We start from the raw sequence: 20,451 nt of genomic DNA, 5'->3' as shown, positions 1-20,451 counted from the left end.
GTAAAGGGACAAGGGAATAATATAAGCAACATCTTTATGCATGGTTCCTAATCTAGCATGTCTGCTTCTGCCTCAAGATTGCCTTTGTTAAAGGAATATTAAATTGCATTCACTGAAACTAATGAACAAAGTTTTAACCATTCTTCAAAAGTATAAAAGCTGCCCTTTGTTTATCATGAAATGCAGTGGGCCTGCCTGATCTGTGGGTACAGCATCTATGGATTTGAGCATTCGCAGATGCTCAGCCTGCATCCCAGAGGGCCTCTGGACGTGACCGAAAGCCACTTCTGGTTCATGCTGGAAACTTCCCATCACATTTGGGAGGTGTTCTGAGGCATGGGGAGGTCGCATGCAGCCCTCCTGTACTTCAGAACACCTCCTAGATGTGACTGGAAGTTGCTAATGCAAATTGGAAGTGGTTTCCTGTTGCCTTCTGAGGAGGCTGGGGGGCATGGCCTCCAGGTAAGTTTTTGCAGCTCTGGTGCCCTGGCTCTGTATAGATTTCAATATCTGCAGAGTTGTGGATCTGATCCCCTACCTACCAAGGGACCACTGTAAGTGTTTTCAAAAAATCTTTTCTTAACTTATTTGGCAGTGAGAAGTACATAGAAGATTCAAGTTGTGAACTTTTGCAGAATTCTACAGTAAACAAATATCATACATTAAATTATTTTCTGCAATTTTTTAAAAATTTAATCTAAATGGTGAAATATACTTAAAATCACTTTTCAAATTAAAAGAAAAAAAGATTCCTGAATTAGCATGGTAAAATTACAGGCCAATCCAGGGGTTCCATAGACACCCAAAGCTTCTGCATGCACAAAGGTTTGCACTGCTGATTTCCATATAACAGGCAGCTTTATGCATGTATTCTTATGCATATGGACTATTTCTGGCACAAGAGCCAGGAGAGAAGCCCATTCATGCAAGTGTTCGATATGCACTGAAGCATGGAACTCAAATCATAGCCTTAAGCTTTAAGAATGTTAAGGAAATACAGGTGAGACCTTGGTATTCACTGATTTAGTATCCACTGATTTGACTCACCACTGATACTGGGGTCCACCTTTAAATGCCTTGTAACAAGGAAAAAAGCACCAGAGTCCAATTTCCTACCTTTGTGCTGTTAAATAACTTGAGCTGTGAGATGAGGGCTCCCTCCACTGCTTGCTGTTTCACGTCTGTGATGCAATAGCAGCAGCAAAGGAAAGGCCAGCGTTCTTTTGTGCTAGACCTTGAGCTATTGCAAGACCTTCATTCATTCATATAAGTTCATCTTTAATATATTCATTTATGTAAACTTATGTAAATTTAAATGTAAATCTTAAATGTAAGTCTTTTTCCCTGGCCCCCGACACATTGTCAGAGAGATTATGTGGCCCTCCTGCCAAAAACTTTGGATACCCCTGGTCTATACTAATGCATTCTGGAGTGGCAATAGAGGAGCAAGAAACCTGTAAGTGGGTCTTTAAAGCTATTTTTCCACTGATTTGGTATCCACTGATTTTTTTTAATCCACTGGGGGTTCCAGAATGAAACCTCAGTGGATAACAGGCATGACCTGTACTGTGACTCTGCCATTTTTACCCCTTCAAACTCTCACATTCTATACCAGGGATGTCAAACATAAGGCCTGCAGGCCATATGCAGCCCCTGAAAGCTCTTTATCCAGCCCCACTTATAATTGGGCTCTCTCAGAGCTGCCCTTTCAGCAGCACCACTTCTGCTAAGGCATCCCTTCACAGAACACCTCTCAGCTGCTGAGCTGTAAAGTGATGGATTGGCAGAAACGGTGCTGCTGAAAGGATGGCCTGTGTGATAATTGGGCTCTCCCAGCATGATAATTTGAATCTCCCATATCTTGAAAACATGATCAAGATTTCCACATTTTCTCTTCTGTCATTTGTGGCTGAGTTTTTATGTGGGAACAAAGTGCTTATTTGTGGTCATCATTGACTTAATAACATCACTTCCTGCTTAATGTCATTTCCGACCCCAAACCATAAATGCTATTCGGCCCACTATATGAAATGAGTTTGACACCCCTGTTCTATACTATCCCACAGAGCAGCCCACATCTTCAGTTTGTATCAGATGTTTCTTTTCTTCCATGTACGTCATTTTCTGTACAATGCACAGTAACAGATGGAGGAAAACATGAACTTTCAGTTGTTCCAGCAGACCGCTGAACTGTATGCACACTGGAAGTAGAACAGGAGTTGTCTTGAGCAGTACTTGTTTGGCAACATGAACACACAAGCGTATCTAGCTCCTGGGACTCTGAACCTGTTTTGGGTTGATTGTTCTTAAAAGCAAGTTCTTCTGAACACTTATTTTCTTTATTCTGTTGCAGACTGTTTTCTTTCTCTTCCAGTGTACGAGCAAGCATGTAACTTACTTTTCTTTGATGGGCCAAAGCTTCCTCCTTATCGTTCAGCTGTATAAAATAAGAGTAAAGTCAATTCTATAGAACATGTTTTGTAAAAACAAGAAACGTACAGAGATAATACAACAACACTACTGGTATGTAATCCCCAAAGCCTTAAAAAAAGTTACTAACCAGATCTATTAGCATTCTGATGATTTCCTGAGGATTATCCAGTTCTCTGATTTTCTTACTATCAGCACCAGAAGCAAGCATGCCCATTACCTTTTGTCTCAAGCTTTTCCTATTTCCTTGCATTGTGAAAACATCTAAGGAGAAAAATAGGAATATTTAAGCTGGTGAGCCCAATCTTAACAAAATTCCCCAGTGCCAATACAGCAGCACCAGCACAACTTGCACTGCATCCTACAAGGGAGACCTGCAGTCTGGAGGTCTCCTTGGAGTAAGGGGAATTTGTTCCCTTGCTCCAGGGAAAGTTCCAGCCATGGCAACAGGTCTACTTGAACTTGCGCCTGCTAATTTGCTGGCACAAATCCAAGTGGAACCACATTGGCAGATCTTGCCAAGAAAGGGGGTAGAATACAGTGTGCACCTCCATCGCCAATCCTGCCCCCCCAGGCCCAATTTGCCCCATCACTACTCTCCTGCACTGTTACACCCTCCCTCTCCCCCATGCTCCTCCGCTGCCTGGCATGGACCTTATCTACTTCAGCATGCAGTAAGTGCATGAGGCAAAGGTATGACTATCGTTTGACCAAGATGAATCAGACCACTTTTTTTTCAAACAACATGAGAGTCCTATCTCGATGGCCAATGCATACATTCTTCATAATAAGATGCAATAATCAGTAATGAACATGTTTGTGTGGTCCAATCCCAACATCTCTGGGTATGCACTATACCCTTATTTTGTTCTGTGAAACATCCAGCACTGTTAAAATGAATTAAATATAACACATGAGTAGTGGTCCTATGGCTCCTTCAGGCCAAGCAAGTAGACCAAACAGAGGATGTCAAAGAACACGTTTTCTTCATAGCAATAATGCAAATTCTAGTTATTTCCAACATTACAGAAATGAAGGTAGCATGGAAAAAGTTACCATCCTCTTTCAGACTTTTCCAGTTTAATAGCTTTGTTTCTTTTTTGCAGGTCTTATTAATTTGTGCAAATCCCAGAGTCTGGTCCTTCCTCCGCATCAGCTGCTGCTCAAAAGCAATTCTGAAGGCATCTGCCATTATATAAGCTTCATCTTTACTCTTCTTCAGAAGTTCAAACTGTTTTTAATTAAGAGAAGTCTTAGGTTACTTTGTTTAAAAACAAAAAGGTACAATCCTTTTCTATGAAAGTTGTTCAATTACTGTAGATGGGCATGAGAATGATTTGCTTCCCCATATCAAGCAGGGATCCACAAACCCAGTTAGCAGGTTTTTCACTGGTGATCACAGACTTAATCCTAGCAACCACAGGGAAACCAGGACAGTTCAGTCTGAACAGGATTTGAAACACTTATAGCAAGATACAATCAAGGGAAACAGAAATTTCAAATCATTAAATCAACAGGCCAAATAAGAGAACGATATTCACATGATGGCAAAAGGCCATCAAAGGGTGCAAAACAAATACTTTAAGAAAAAATGTTCCAAAGTCAAGGCATGGCACTGTCAAACTTCTAAGCCAAGTAAGGGCGCAATCCTAACTCACCCTTGGCCCGGCGCAAGTCCCTTGCGCCAGCCCAGGAAGGTTGCAATTGTGCTGTAAAGCATGTTAGCACCTCCTCTAGAGTTGGCTGGGCCTGCCTGTTCCAGCGTAAGATAGGATTGTGCTGTAAATTTTCAGATATCAGCAGAATATGCAGTAAGGCCTCACCAGTTGATTTTAATGATCAGGCTCACATGACAATAAACTGTGTTTTCACAATTAGAGCTAAAGAACATATGCACCAAAATCAATGTGTGGATGCAGTTGAACATAAGTATTCTGTTTTCACAGTAAGAGCCCAATCCTATCTCCCCCCCCCCCCCCGTGGTGCTGGTGCAGTGACACCAAAAACAGGCATGCTGTATACAGCAGGGTGGGGTGATCAGGAGGCTTCAGGGGTTTAAATCCCCTTATACCTCTGTAAGCCTGCTGCTCTGCAATAGGCCTCCTCGACTGATAAAATGGCAGGTGTTTCCCACATTTTGAAAAGGTTAAGAAAGTCTAACAATTCTGCTTTCAGTCCAAGCTTAAATACCTCTTGTTTGAGCTGAAGAAGTTGTTTTCGAGTTGCTGCTGACATTTTGGCACACAAGCATGGCTCTCCCTCAGAGCTGCTGCAGGTACAGGCTCCAAGCACTGCCAGCTTCAATTCAAATTTGTCCATCAGTTATTTTAAATCTAGCTCTTTGAAGAACAAATTACACTGAAATCTTGTCAAGCAACATATTTACTCAATTTAAATAGTCTGTCTTGAATTTATTAGTAACTATTGCGAATAGATAAGTATTGATCTATCACAACATTTATCATCACAACCTCTGCAACGCTGCTTAAGGTAGCTAACAGTATAGATCAATGGTTCTCAAATTTTTTTTACTGGTGGTTCCCTTGACCTACTGGGCCATTGGCCATGACTCCCCAATAGGGCTGCAATCCTATACATTGTATAGGGCAGGTGGGCTTTTCTCAAGGATTCTGTGGCTCCCTTGGCCAGCTTCTGCAGTTCCCCAGGGAGCCAAGGTTCACAGTTTGGGAACCACTGATATAGATTAACACAATCATAAGCACAATTGTAAGCTTTCTTGGCTATTCTTGGGGTCCACCTGGACTCGCAGCTGCTCCTGGATTCCCAGGTGGCGGCTGTGACTAGGGGGCCTTCGCTCAGCTTCGGCTGGTGCGCCAGCTGCAGCCGTACTTGGATCGTGCAGACCTGGCCACAGTGATCCATGCCACGGTGACATTGAGATTATTAGATTATTGTAATGCGCTCTATGTGGGGTTGCCCTTGAAGACGGTTCGGAAACTGCAACTAGTGCAGAATGCGGCGGCCCGTGTGGTTACTGGAGGTAGGCGGTTTGACTCTGTCAGTCCGCTTCTCCAGCGGCTACATTGGCTGCCCATTCGTTTCCGGGCCCAATTCAAGGTGCTGGTTTTGACCTTTAAAGCCCTATACTGCTCTGGGCCAGGGTATCTTAGAGATCGCCTACTTCTGTACAATCTGGCTCGTCCTCTTAGGTCATCAGAGAAGGTCTTTTTACAAGTGCCGCCGCCTAGGGAGGTACGTGGGGCGGCGGCTAGAAATAGGGCCTTCTCAGTAGTGTCACCAACGCTATGGAACTCCCTTCCCCTTGACTTAAGAATGGCTCCCTCTCTTGAGACCTTTCGGCAAGGCCTGAAGACCCTTCTGTTTAAACAGGCCTTCTGAGTTCTTGGCCTTTTAACATCTTTTTAACATCTTTTAATATTTTTTTACAGGCCTGATTCTTTTATGACTTGCTGCTGCTCTATGCTCTTTTTACCTATTTTTACTCTGCCTGCTGTTTTTTTTATGATGTGTTAATATGTTTTTATTTGTTTTTTAAATTATGTTTTTAATATGTTGTAAGCCGCCTTGAGTCCCTTCGGGGAGAAAGGTGGGGTAAAAATAAAGTTATTATTATTATTATTATTAGTCTTTAATTTCTCCACAGATTAGAAAGGAAGCTCGGGTTGTTATTTTGGTGCCTCATTAGTTGTGGACTAGCTCAGGCACTGGGGATGAGAAAGATAATAGCAGTTAAAAGTACTTTAAAAAAAATAAAAATTAAAAACAAAATGTTTCTTCACTTTAACTACCTATCTTTCACCGTTTGGGGGGGGGGAGGGACATTTATCCCTCAGGATTTAGCATCTTCCAAAGTCCTATAAGTCGCTAAAATCCAAAAGGTATCGTTTAAAACCCTAAACCCACTTTCACAAAATGAGGTGCTTGTGTGAGGTGCTTGCTGCTTTGAATAATACAGGTTCAGGGTTCAAAATGTATGTTAAAGCAAAATATATGATAGTTAGAAAGAAGAGTTCCCAAGTTCTAGTATATGATATCAGGCTGAGTCCAATGCAGTTTTCTCAGTCTGTCTGACAGTTGTTCTCCCTAAAATCAGCAAGCATTCTTTTCTCTCATCCAGCACTTGCATCATTCAATACAATGAAAAGCATATGCAAAGCATGATTATATTATAAATTTAACAGAACTTTCTCATGCAGATTTACCTGGGACTGTGTTCTACTGAACACTATTAAAGTTACTTCCAAGTAACCCTGCACAGGATCAGGCTGCACATGTTTTACAGGTTTTTCAGAAGCCACCATGATAACTTTTCTGTAATGTTATACATACAGGCCTGTCTTTATTGGATTTATATCCTGCTTTGTAGCTAAGTTACCCCTCTAACTCTTCAACATTCAGTTCCAACAATTCACCTACATGACTACATAGGCTGTAGCTTATGTCTTTTCCTCTAGTCAGGAAAAGTTTCTTATTTCCACTTCCTCATTTCTACTTCCTCATGTCATGTCTGATCATCTCACCTATATCTGAAGTTAGAATTACTTGAACATAATTTTTTTTTATTTGGGAAAATTCACTGAGAGATGGTTTTCAACAGAAAGGAGCAGGTTTGGTGCTAATGTACTGTATCTATATTCTCAGAGAAACCAACGTTCAAACAAGCAGAAGCAACAGCCCATGAATTTACCATAAAATGCTGAAGTTTAGCTGCATTAGATTATGTTAAAAGGAATTCATAAAGGCAATAAGAGCATACCCAGTAGTATCTCTCAATCTATATATGTACACACAAACGCATCTAAGAAAGATGGCTCTTGCCACAATAAATCAATCAGCCTCAAAGGGCCCAGAGCAATTTCTGTTCTTGTTCTTATTACTTAATTCCAGATGAATGGCCATATTAATAAACACAAAAACAATCAGGGTAGTTTTTAAACACTTACTTCAAGTCCTGTAATCTCTGTAATGCCACTCTTACTAAGAGACATGGTCTCCTGAACAATTTTCTGCTGTTTTACATCAAGCATTGCAAGAATCTCCAAATGCTGTTGATTTAGAACTGTAAAATTAAATTCAGTAATTGGAAAAATTGTTCATTAAGCTTTTGATGAGCTCCTTCTTACAATCCTTAGTACCAAACTTGTGCTTCAAAAGGAATTAGACAAAGTAGAAAAGGATTCTATCAATGACCACTAGTCATGGTGGCTAGTATGCTACTTTCAGGTTGGAGGCAATGTGCCTCTGAATTCCAGTTGCTGGAAAGCAAAGGGAAAGGGCTATTTTTCTACATTTCCAGCCTGTGAGCTTCTCAGAGGCAGCTGCTGACCACTATGAGAAAAAGGATGCCAGAACTTTGGTATGATCCAGCAAGTTGTCAGTTGAAAGAGGAAACAGTGGGAAAGGGAGAGTGATGTGATCTGCTTGAGTTCGTAGTGGGCACTGGGATGAGGGCGAGGCACTATGGAGCTGCAGGAATGTGCACCAACACCTGCTCCACTCCCTACACAACAGGAGGAGGTATGGGGGGGAAGGAGACATCTTTCTCTTTCTCAGCCTCATAAAACATCTCTCTTACTGCTACACATAGCAACAAGGTGCTTTGGGGTTGGCAGCCAGTTGTACAGCACAGTGCAGCAAGTTTCAGGAGAGTAGGTAATAAAAAGATATACCTTCTCCTTGCCCTCTCCAGTCCCAAACATCACTACAAGAATTCTATTCCAATCTGCCAGAAGCTCCTGCCAGAAACAGGAGCATTCCTGTTAACAGTTGGGACACACATCACCTTGGAAGCAAAGCATAAAGGAACAGAGAGTCCAACAAAACTCATCAAATTACATCAGAGTTTTGGCCATCACATTACATTTGTGGTTAGAACTAATCCTGAACTCAACATCAGTTTTCAAAACCACTGTGATGGCCTATCAAAAAGGCACAACAATGCATGGTAAAGAAAAGAAATGATTCTGTGACAGAGAATCCTACAGAACTTTCCATCCAGAAACCAGGTGCTTCAATTTGCTGTAGTGAGAAGATTAAATAGCATTGGTCTAAACAGAGAACAGAGATGGAGCTCCACCTCCACTTGCTGGCACAAGACACAGCTACAGTATGGTAGCACAAAGCAGTCTTTGTACTTTTGTGCCTACATGGATCAGGTCAACTGAAACGGGTTTAAAAAAAATCAAGGAAGTAGAATTTACTTACGTTCATTTTCAGACTTTAGTGTTTTAATTTCATCAGTTTTCAATATAAGTGTTTCCTTAAGTGCAGCATTTTCACAATATATTCTGGAGGTAGACATTAAAAATGAACAAATAACATATCCTTCATAACCTTGCACAGAATATACAGATTACTTCAGTATATGTACCTGTCATATTTTTCTGTCCAAAACTCTTCTGTATTTTTAAATTTATCCTGATTAATTTTGATTTCCCATTGCAAAACATTGATTTCCTATAAAAAGGAAAACATGAGTTAAAAGATGTATTGCCTAAAAGTAGAATAGTATTTCATATTCTAAACCAGTGGTTCCCAAACTGGTGGGTCACAACCCACCAGGGGAACTGGAAGGAGGCCATTCCCCCTTTAAGATGAGTAGCCAAGAAATAACTTCAGCGATGACACTGCTGCGACTACACTGTGCTGCTGATGCAATCAAGGAGCTTTTTAACATACCTGGGGGGTAGCACAGGCCATCCGGAGGGTGCGTGGGCTCACAGCCCCCTCCGCAGGTCTCCCTGCTGCTCCAAACAGCTGTTTTCAGTGATTGTGAACCACTTGCAGTTTTGCAATCACAACCTAAAGTTGGTCATAATCTCCGAAAAGAGCTGTTTGGAACAGTGGGGAGGCCCACAGAGAGGGCTGTGAATCCCCCACACCCTCCATTTGGCCTATGCTAAACCCCAGGTATCTTAAAGTCCCTTAAGCGCTGCAGCAGCACAATCACTGTGGTACCATCATCACCCCCACCCAACCCCTGCAAAGATTTACCAGGTTCCCAACTCTTCTGTATCAGTTTGGGAACCACTGTTCTAAACAATGAACATTGTATGTATTGAATTTTAACAAATTCTGCTACTGATGATCACAATGTTCAGATTTATTTTCCAGTCATAATCCTAACTAGAGCACATCAGCACTTAAAAAGCTTGCACTCTAATGGAGATGTTTGCAAAGAGTTTATTGCAGCTGATCACCTGCCTAAATAGAAAGACTGCAAATGTGCCCAGCCAGGTGACTAGCTACAACAAGTTGTGCTCCTAGTGGGCTCCTCAAGATAAAGGGACATTCATCCCCTTGCCCTGGGGTAAGCCCCAACAGCTGCAAAACGTCTACTTGGACCTGCATGTGCTAAATAGCTGCTATGCCATTGTGAAGTGCTTTACAGCATTTTCACAACAGTTGAACTGGTGCAGCACACAATGTGCTGATGCGAGCACTGCTTAGGATTATGCTAACAAACACACAAGTCTAACTGAAAGTACAAACTGTTTCTAGGATTCTCATGTTCTTGGCAACCTTCAGTCTCGAGAGACTATGGTATCGCGCTCTGAAAGGTGGTTTTGGAACATCGTCTAGTGTGGCTGAAAAGACCAATTCGGGAGTGACAATCCCTTCCACACTGGGAGCAAGTGCAGTCTGTCCCTGGTCTGTCTCCCTGGCTATGGGCCTTCCTTCTTTGCCTCTTAGCCTCAGACTGTTGGCCAAGTGTCTCTTCAAACGGGGAAAGGCCATGCTGCACAGCCTGCCTCCAAGTGTTTGGAGCCTGCCTCCAAACCCTCCGCTCAGAGGCCAGGGTTTCCCCACTTGTTGAGGTCCACTCCTAAGGCCTTCAGATCCCTCTCGCAGATGTCCTTGTATCGCAGCTGTGGTCTACCTGTAGGGCGCTTTCCTTGCACGAGTTCTCCATAGAGGAGATCCTTTGGGATCTGGCCATCATCCATTCTCACGACATGACCAAGCCAACGCAGGCGTCTCTGTTTCAGCAGTGCATACATGCTAGGGATTCCAGCACGTTCCAGGACTGTGTTGTTAGGAACTTTGTCCTGCCAGGTGATGCCGAGAATGCGTCAGAGGCAGCGCATGTGGAAAGCGTTCAGTTTCCTCTCCTGTTGTGAGCGAAGAGTCCATGACTTGCTGCAGTACAGAAGTGTACTCAGGACGAAAGCTCTGTAGACCTGGATCTTGGTATGTTCCGTCAGCTTCTTGTTGGACCAGACTCTCTTTGTGAGTCTGGAAAACGTGGTAGCTGCTTTACCGATGCGTTTGTTTAGTTCGGTATTGAGAGAAAGAGTGTCAGAGATCGTTGAGCCAAGGTACACAAAGTCATGGACAACCTCCAGTTCATGCACAGAGATTGTAATGCAGGGAGGTGAGTCCACATCCTGAACCATGACCTGTGTTTTCTTCAGGCTGATCGTCAGTCCAAAATCTTGGCAGGCCTTGCTAAAACGATCCATGAGCTGCTGGAGATCTTTGGCAGAGTGGATTCTAATAGGGACTTAAAGCAGTCACAATCCCATATAAGAAACCAAGTGCCATTAAGTACCAACAGAGGCCTAAATGTATTGGATTTTTGGGCTCTGTTCCATACACTTCAACAATTTTTAGGCCCCTGAAGAAATTATAATGTACATGCTTACCTTTTCTAGAGCTCTTTTCTGTTGCTCCATTTTTTTAAATATTGCTTTAGTATGACTAGTGGCTTTATCCAGCATTGCCTGAGAAATATTTTACAAAAAAGCTGAAATTATTTGATAGATCATAGTATCATGTCAACCAGTAGAAGCTGCAATTCTGTATACTCTAATGATACTGGCAGTAAAGAAAGATTGTTTTTCTCTCCCTTTCATCACATGACAGCTAGGATTATGATGAGTTAATGGTACTACTCTATGTGCTGAAACTTTCTACCTCAGAACAGAACAATTCTGTCACTTATCTTCTATTAGTATTTTCCTGATATTTTTTTCTCTCAGACTTGCAGATAAGAGGCACAAACACACAAGCACCAGTCTTTAAGAATGTACTACAGTCAGTTCTCTTTATATGCGAATTTGTTATCTGCTAATTCACTTATCTGTGAGGGGCAGAATTACTACCTTCTCTCATTATCATCGCCTCTCTTCTTGTTATCTGCAATGCAGAGGCCTTCTGGAGGCTGCAGGGATCTTCAGAATGGTGCCTGTGATCAGCATGGAGCCCCTTTAAAATGGCTGGTGGAAGCCTCTGCTGTTCATTTTAAAGGGGTCTGCTCGGGTTGAAGGAGCCATTCTGAAGGTCCCTGCAGCCTCTGGAAGGTGTCTGCAGGATTCATAGATATTTTGGTATTTCTTGATGCACTCTGCTGGCTTCATGAGGGTCTCTGGTGGATTTGTTTGATGTTAGGGTACCCCTAGTACCTAACCCCATAGATTCCATAGGATCAATGGGTTCTTATCAGTGAATTTACTATCTGTGAGGGTTTCTAGCAACCTAACTCTATTGGATAATGAGAACTGACTGTAGCTTCTTTAATCATATCTACATTAACTAGACGTCCTCAATGGTAAATCTACCAAACTACTGAATTGAAATGTAGTATTAACAATCTTGGAAGAGAACCTAGTTGCAAGACTATCCTGCAAACCTCTCTAAGACAAATAGCTGGAGAACCTTAGCTTGCTTCAATTCTGGGAAGAACAAAAAGTTAGAACAGTTCATGAATAGCACATCCATACATGTTGCAACCAGGTGCTAGAAACAGATCAAATTAATCATGCATTGTTTAATGTTTAAACAAAACCTTCTCAGTACAACCCAAAATCATCTTAATGTTAACATACCATTTGCTCAGCAACTGGTTAGGAAACAAACCAGAAGAAATTTTTTTAAAAAGAAAAGAAACAACACAGGAAACAAAATTACAACCAAATCCTATGCAGCACCAAGGGAGTGGGGCCAGCAGAACCATGATGCATTCCATGCCGGAACTGAGCAGGCTGTAGGTCTCCTTGAGATAAGGGGACATTTGTACCCTTTTCCTGGGGAAAGCCACAGCCACATGGATCTTGTGGTGTTTTTAAGTGCTTAAGCAGAAGCACACAGAAAGCCTTGGTGCGATGGCAATTGCGGGCAAACCCTCCCTTGTTGGCAAACCGACAGGGATGCTAGTTCCCAGGCTGAAGTGTGACAATAGCTGATACAGCACTCTGTGAAGAAGCACCCATTGTTCTCACCCCTGTATGAGATTCTAATGTGGCTTTATCTGAGAACTGAATGTAGCTGTTAATGTTGCAAGTACAATAAAAACGCAGGAGGAGGCTAGTAGAATCAGCTTTTCTCTCTCTGCTTTGAATCTAAAAGTCTGTCTCTCGTCTCCTCCTTGGCTCCTTGATTCTTTCCTGCACTTATCCAGCAACCTAGCCCGGGGGCTTGGTTGCTCCCCCAAGGGTCACTGCAACAGATCTACTCAAACCTGCACCTCCTAAATCATTGGTGCAAGTTCAAGTGGAGTCTTATTGAACTTTCAGGTCCAGGGATAGAATAAAAACCATATATCCTGCCCAACTTCTGAGCCTGATCTGCCTATCGCTGTTCCCACCCTCACCCTGCCCCATTACGCCCCCTCCCTACCCTATGCATTTCAAACCAAAGTCACTTGTTTGCATAAAGCAAACAGGATTGTGCAATTAAACTGTGATAGTTTACCAAATTGTCAGTGCTAGAAAGCACAGTTGGCAAAAGTTTTATAGGCTGATACTGATCAAAAACAGTACAGTTAAGAAAGGTTTCACAGAGCACATGTAATTACAGTACAAGAAAAAAATATAAAGTGCATTTGCTGAAATAAGGCAAGACAATCTGTCAATGTTGTTATAGTATTACAGTTTCAGTGCATTTTAGTCAATGATGGAAGATTACATTGCTTCAGTTCAAGCTTCAAAAGCTAAGTAAAGTAAAAAAAAAAATCTAGGTTTGAAAACAGAAGCCAAGCATTGTTGATTCACATATGTAGAAGTCATATATAAATTAAAGTGGCATTTTTAATGTCATAGTAACTACTTAATATAAACTTAATTGTTTTTTTTAATCTGATTTTTAAGTTACCATGTTCTGCAGAATTTTTAATGCTTGTTCTTTGCCGTCAAGTTGTCTTTGAGATGCTTCCAACTCAACTCTTAAAATTTCTGCTTCCTAGGGCAAAGAAATTCAAGTTGGGTAAGCAAACACATCAGGCAGCATTGAGAGAGCCCCTTATGTAACAGTCTCTTGCAAGAGAGGAGTCTTCTGTTTTCCACCAATTCGCCCTCAAGTTGCAACTCCCTCCATACCACATCCATTTTAGAGGATCCCCCTGATCAGAAAGGGTTATACACAAACAGAAAAGTCAGGAAACGCCCATTATAAGAGCTGAACTCCACTTATGGTTCTCTGGATCAACTAAAAATTCAAGCTGAAATGGAAAAACACTCCAGTATTTGCAGATTACCAGGTAAACAGGATCCAGGTGTTCTTTCACACACCCCCCAATAAAATAATGAGAGGCAAGAACAACGGGGCTTGGTGGGTTCAACCTAAAGAGATGCTGAGATATAATCTATTCAGTTTTAGGTTTGTTGGTGATTAGAATGAAAACTGGAGCACCACGCAATAAATCTGCAGGAATCCTAAAATTGATGAGATGATACAGATGGCAAATTTTGTAATTATGAGATTATGGGAACAGTCTCACAACCTTGAAGAACAAGTGCTGCATAGTTGTTTTTTTGTGTTTAAACAACAGTCGCAAATGGGGAACAGGGAGCTGATGGAGAACAACGGGACACAGAAGGAAGCTCTATCAAAATCATAGAACTGGGGGGTGACACTATTCAGAAAAGTTGGCACAAAAAAGAATTGGGACTGGTCTATGGGTGAGCAGCAATCACAATCCCACCATGTCCCCTGTCCTAATACTTTTCTGTATATTCCATACTCTACAAACTCAATACTATATGTTTATTGAGTTTAGACACAAGAAGAGCCCCGCTGGATTAGGCCAAAGGACCATCTAGTTCAACTTCCTGTATATCAAAGTGGCCCACTAGATGCCTCAGAGGGCACTCAAGAGACCTGCATCCTGATGCACTCCCTTGCATTTAATTCATTCTTCAATTATAGAACACTACATTTGTTCTTGCTTCTAGCTTTCTGGTCAACAAAATCAAAAACTGCCTATGCCAAATGTTTCCATTACAGACTTGGGGCCTAATCGTAACGAAACGCTGTCCACAAGACACAGTAGAGCCAGCATAGATTCCACTGCATACTACAGACAACTGGAGAGACTGTGGGGGCAGAGAGGTAAGTAGTGTCTGAATGGCCTCCAATTGGTCTATTTGAATCTGCACCAGCTATTTTGCTGCTGCAAGTCCAAGCAGTCTTGAGGGGCTTGCTGAGGCCAAAATAGTAGTCAGAATATTGGTGAAGAGGGCTCTGTTGATACCTGCCGATGACACACATCCTAATTCACCCACCACCCTACCCCCACCAATAGCTTACTGGCTCCAGCATGCGCAGCAGGCTCTGGTGACAAGGCTGTGGAGCAGCCTTTTACAGCAGCGCACTCAAAATGGCTACCAATGGAGCACTGAACACACTATTAGCAACCATTTTATGACAGTGGGATACTTTTCCATTGTCATAAATGTCTCTGCGCACCGACCCAACCCTAGTTAGGGTCAGGCTGTTAGTCGTACTTATAATAAGATTCCAAATAATGGGTAGCATCCAGTTTCTTGCATCCAGAGGAAGGGGTTCTATGAATGCTACTCGATGTCTTACCAAAACTGGCACTTACCTCTACAGCTTCTTGAAGCTGTTGCTTTAATTCTTCATTTGACCCCTCAGAATTAGATTCTGTGAATTCATAAATGAAAACAAGATATTAGTGACACTGCTCAAGCGACTTTAGTTTGAAATGAAAAGTTAACATTCCTGCACATTTATGAAAAAAAACATTTAAAATATACCTGTTCAATTTAATTGTGACCCAACAGCATTTGGTAGTTCTGAGGAAGGGGAAAAAATTTATTGGCATCTCTAGATGGTTAAAAAATTCTGTGGAATACTATTAGAACAAAGGATATTGTTAAAACTTTAAAAATTTAGGACAGCCTCTGATCTTGAAAATTGTTATTTTTTGCTGTGTTACTGATGTTATTGTTGCTATGTTAATTCTGATGTTTTATATTGATTGTATTTATTGTTGTATGTTATGGATTTAAAATTATGATTGACTGTTAGCTGCCTTGCTTCTTTATTTTAAATTATTAGCACCGCAATTTTTGTTTCTATGACAGGTGTTGGAGATGGTAGCTATGCTGCAAAGAACCCTACTGCAAGAGATCACAGTTTTTCCATCATAAGATCAAATCAAATGTGCATTCTAGAGATGGAAACAAGCAACACTGAAGAAGAAAAAGTAAAACCAGTACCAAGATAAGTGCAATGCAACTCCAAGGTAAGGAAACAAACATTCCCTTACCTTGAGGAGGCCTCTGTGACTGCCTCCCAACTCCAGGATGCAGAACATGCCCCACTGGCACAGCTATGCCAGTGCTGGAAAGTTGGTTAGGATTACACAAAAAGGTGTTTAGAGTTACTGATTGATGTGCTGCACTGTTTATGATATATAAAGCAGCAAATATTGCTTCCTTACAGTCCACTGAGGTTCTCATTGTTATAAGATATAGTAAAATATGCTAAGAAATTTAATTTATCTATTTTGGTTTAAAGCATTGTCCTATATCGAAAAACATCCAACCTAGTTATATATGTACTGTTTCAAAACAAAAAAATAATCAGAGCCTCTGTTTAAGACAACCTCCTCCTTCATTTTAATTCTACTAAGCCAATACTATTTTGAAGCTTAATATCTTATATCCTTACTTTTTTACTTTTTTTTTTTTTTGCTTTCAACATCTATGCCTGAGGAGTTGAGCAAAAAATTTGCAGCCAAAATTTTGAAAAATTGTTGATCCAATAAAACATACTATCTGTCTTGATCTGTATTTGTTTTTCTGTGGGACCTCTGTGGCTAGAAAGACTGGTATTTAAGGTGATAATAACTGAGGTGTGTTTTTTTTAATAGTAACAACCATTTTTAAGAAGGAAGAGTACGGTGAGCTTTGGATTCAACTAAAGTCTTACCAGAACTGTTTTGGCGGCTGCAGCTAGAAATTCCATTAATTCCACTTTTTTTTACTGACATGTCATTCAAATTGTTACATCTTGAGCAACGAAAAACTGCTGTGTCATATTCTTCTCCTTTGTTTGGCAACATAGAAAGACCGAAGCTTTTTCTTGTTGAGCCTCTTCTAGGCCTACCTGCATGTGAACTGAAGGCTTCTAGTTCATAACTATAATTAGGTTTTCTAATAAGTCCATTGCCCAAGTCTCCATGGGCCATGTCATCTTCTTCACCTTCTGAGGCTTCCCCTGGTTTATTCTGTGATGAGATTGCTTCACTCATTGGCAACACAAGCAGTGTCTTATTCCAAGCTCTGGAAGTGCCTTGTTTGCTAAACAAACGAATAAATAAACAAATAAATATTCAGGCAAAAGTTGTGCTGGAAAACCTATTCACAAACATAAAAATGTGTACGAAAAACAAGTTAACTTTTCTATTTCTTCTTCCATGACTGAAAGCAAATTCACTTTTTAGGTCAATAAGCTCTGCTGAAATAATTCAGACTTCTCATCCATAAGATATGCAAAATGTTCACCAGTAAAACAGATTCAAGATTAAACACAAACATTTTGCTTCTACTTAAATCAGAGCAAAAGGTATTCCAAATCAGATTCTACATGCATTAACAAAGTGTATCAGTGTAATCTTTTGCCTTGTTGGTAGGAACACAAACACACCCAGCCATTTTGTTTACTTTAAAATATGGTTTTTTAAAAATGTACTGTATTATATTGTTTAACCTCCAGTTCCCCAACTGCAGAAGTCACATCAATCCAGTACAAGTACAAAACAACCACAGTGAACTATGGGCTGATCTCTAAGTTTCTGTAACAGGATGAACTAATTAATAATGTCCTCCCAAAAGAACGCTGAATATTTTTGAGTGCTTACTTAGCAAAAAAAACATGAGAAAGCAATTATTTATATCCATTTTTTCATGAAAAGATTTTCCTATGCTGTTTTTGTGCATGAAAAGTTATCAGAAATATAGTTAGAAATATTGGCTAAACTGTAAATTTACATAAACATTGCTATTATAAATTATGTTACTTAACATTTACTGTTGGTTGTTTAAGAAAGAGTGAAATGTACCTTTCCCCACCCTTTAAGACAGGGGTGTCCAAACCCCGGCCTGGGGGCCACTTGCGGCCCTCAGGGGTTACCAATCAGGCCCGCGGGGAGCCCCCAGTCTCCAATGAGCCTCTGGCCCTCTGGATACTTGCTGGAGCCTGTGCTGGCCCGACGCAACTGCTCTCAGCATGAGGACGGTTGTTCAACCTCTCACCTGAACTGTGGGATGAGGGCTCCCTCCACTACTTGCTGTTTCACTTGCTGTGATGCAACAGTGGCAGCGAAGGAAAGGCTGACCTTGCTTTGTGCAAGGCCTTTTATAGGGCTTGAGCTACTGCAAGACCTTCATTTATTCATATAAGTTCTGTTTTTAATAAATTCATTTATGTAAATTTATTCAAATTTCAAATGTAAATTAATTCTTTTTTTCCCCTGGCCCCCAACACAGTGTCAGAGAGATGATGCGGCCCTCCTGCCAAAATGTTTGGACACCCCTGCTTTAAGACACAGGGTGACCAGATATCATAACTGCAAAAGAGGACAAGGCACCCCCAAAAGTAGAACATCCAAGAAATATGTAGGGCATGATAAAATAAAAGCTAAAAACATTAGCTTGTATATTGATTTCATGCAGTTAATTTAAACACTATATTACTTATTACTAAATGTAATATTACATTCAATTTATTAATTACAAGAAGGCTATGTGCTGCCTGCAGGGACCCAATCACAGAGAGGAACCCGCTACTCAAAAGGAGGATATATACATTCTTTTCCAGGACATTAGGCTAAAAAAGAGGACATGTCCTGGAAAAAGAGGATGCCTCATCACTCTATTAAGACAAGAGTAAAGCAACCATGATATATTTGAACTTTTTTGATTGAGTTACTTCTCTCAGCTGCTGCTGTAGAAAACTCTATCTAAGGAAACAATTCAGCCAGGTTTTAGCACATTTAAGAACCCAATCGCAGGGATGTGCGGTGGTTTGGGAGCCTGGAGTCCTTCAAAAAGCGCCACTGCCACATGAGGCGCCCAAGCACCCACAACCACCCAAGAAGTGTGTGGGTGCTTGGACACCTCACAGTGGTGTGCTTTCCGAAGGACTCCTGTGGGGAGGCTCTGCCTCACTAGCCTCCCCACCGAACACACATCCCTGCTATGCAGTCTACTCAGACTTAAGTCCCACTGTATTCAATGGGACCTTCTGCCACGAAAGTGTGCATAGGATTGTAGCCTAGCAGCCCAATCCTATCCACACTTTCCTGGGAGTAAGTCCCACTGACTCTAATGGGACTTACATCGGAGTAGACATGCATAGGATTGGGCAGTTAGTCCCCCTGATTTCAAAGAAAAGATTCCAGCTGTATTTAATCCTCCCTCTGAAATCAATGGGACTTTTAAAAAGCATCACATTCAGCCTTAGTGCATGTAAATCTCCAACTCCAAACTCTGCCAGAGGCTAAGCTCTTCTGTAACAGAGCATGTTATAATGATACCAACGATAGCTTCTTCACTCTGGTGGGGAAGCTCTGCCTCACTTGCGTGGGTTGTGAGCGCTTGGGCACCTCACAGGGCAGAGGAGCAGAGCAGAGCTTCTCAAAGGACTCCATTGGGGAGGCTCTGCCTCACCTGCGCGTGGGTTGTGGGTGCCTGGGCGCCTCACGGGGCGGAGGAGCTTCTCAAAGGACTCTGGTGGGGAGGCGCTGCCTCACCTGCCTCCCCAGCCACCACACGTCCCTGCCTGGAAGCCGAGGCCTTCCAGCTTCCTCGAACTGCCCGTGCCCGCGCAGGTATTCCTAAGCGCGCAGGCCCCTTCCTTCCCCCCCCCCCGCACGTCTCAGCCCCGCGCCCCCAGTGCCGCCGGCCTCTTCTCCCCACCGAGCCCACCGCAGCTCCTCCTGCCTCTCTCCCACCTGGCTGGCAGGCGCTGCTGTGACCACCGTTGCCTTCCTGAGAGTCCGGCCGTGGGTCCCTCCCTCAGGGGCAGGGCTTCACCTTGTGCCGGGCTTCCGCGGCTGGAAGAGAAACACCACAGGCAGCCACAAACAGGACATCCACTAACTTTGAGTGTTGGGAGAGTTAGGACAGACACAAGGAACAGACACAATATTTCTTTACCCAGAGTGTCATTAGTCTGTGGAACTCCTTGCCACAGGGTGTGGGGATGGCATCTGACCTAAGTGCCTTGGGATGGAGAGAGTGGATTGGGGGGGGATGTTCTTTTAACTCTTACACAACACCAGAACCAGGGGACATTCACTAATATTAAGAGGTGGGAGTTAGGACAGACAAAATATTTCTGTACCCAGAGCCTGTGGAACTCCTTGCCACAGGCGGTTCATAGGAGGAGAAAGGGCATGTCTGGATCCAGCAGCAGTCGCACATGCCAGATCTTATCCTCTCTCTTTAAAACCTCCCTGCCTCTTCAGACATACAACACCGCAAAGGCTAGTGTAGTGTTTCTCAAACTGTGAGACAGGACCCCCTAGGTGGGTTGTGAGCCAATTTCAGGTGGGTTCCCATTCATTTCAATACTTTATATTTAATATATTAGACTTGATGCTACCATGGTATGTGACTACATTTGGGGGAAAGTTACAGACCTGTACTTTTAACAAGCTACTATGTATATCCTTTTAACCATGATAGTAAATGGGACTTACTCTTTGGTAAGTGTGGGTAGGATTGCAGCCTAGAATTGTTAAAAATTGTCCTGCTTGATGATGTCACTTCCAATCATGACATCACTTCC

The 20,451-nt window shown here is 42.1% G+C and overlaps 1 protein-coding gene across 1 annotated transcript; it reads right to left on the bottom strand.

The window, feature by feature from the left end:
- Positions 1 to 2,080: 2,080 nt before the first annotated feature.
- On the bottom strand, positions 2,081 to 19,011 carry CCDC125 (coiled-coil domain containing 125). Its single transcript, XM_066612549.1, has 12 exons — positions 18,998 to 19,011; positions 16,588 to 16,958; positions 15,236 to 15,294; positions 13,504 to 13,590; positions 11,058 to 11,135; positions 8,783 to 8,868; positions 8,617 to 8,699; positions 7,356 to 7,471; positions 4,621 to 4,728; positions 3,487 to 3,661; positions 2,561 to 2,694; positions 2,081 to 2,437 (listed from the first exon to the last, which is right to left on the bottom strand). Exons 1-12 carry the CDS (start codon positions 19,009 to 19,011, stop codon positions 2,081 to 2,083), a joined length of 1,668 nt encoding a protein of 555 aa, XP_066468646.1.
- Positions 19,012 to 20,451: the final 1,440 nt, after the last annotated feature.

The sequence above is a fragment of the Tiliqua scincoides genome, chromosome 2 (assembly GCF_035046505.1).
Source record: "Tiliqua scincoides isolate rTilSci1 chromosome 2, rTilSci1.hap2, whole genome shotgun sequence".
Taxonomy (NCBI): Eukaryota; Metazoa; Chordata; class Lepidosauria; order Squamata; family Scincidae; genus Tiliqua; species Tiliqua scincoides.
Note: the sequence above shows the minus strand (reverse complement) of the source record. Positions and strands in the feature narration are given on the sequence as shown.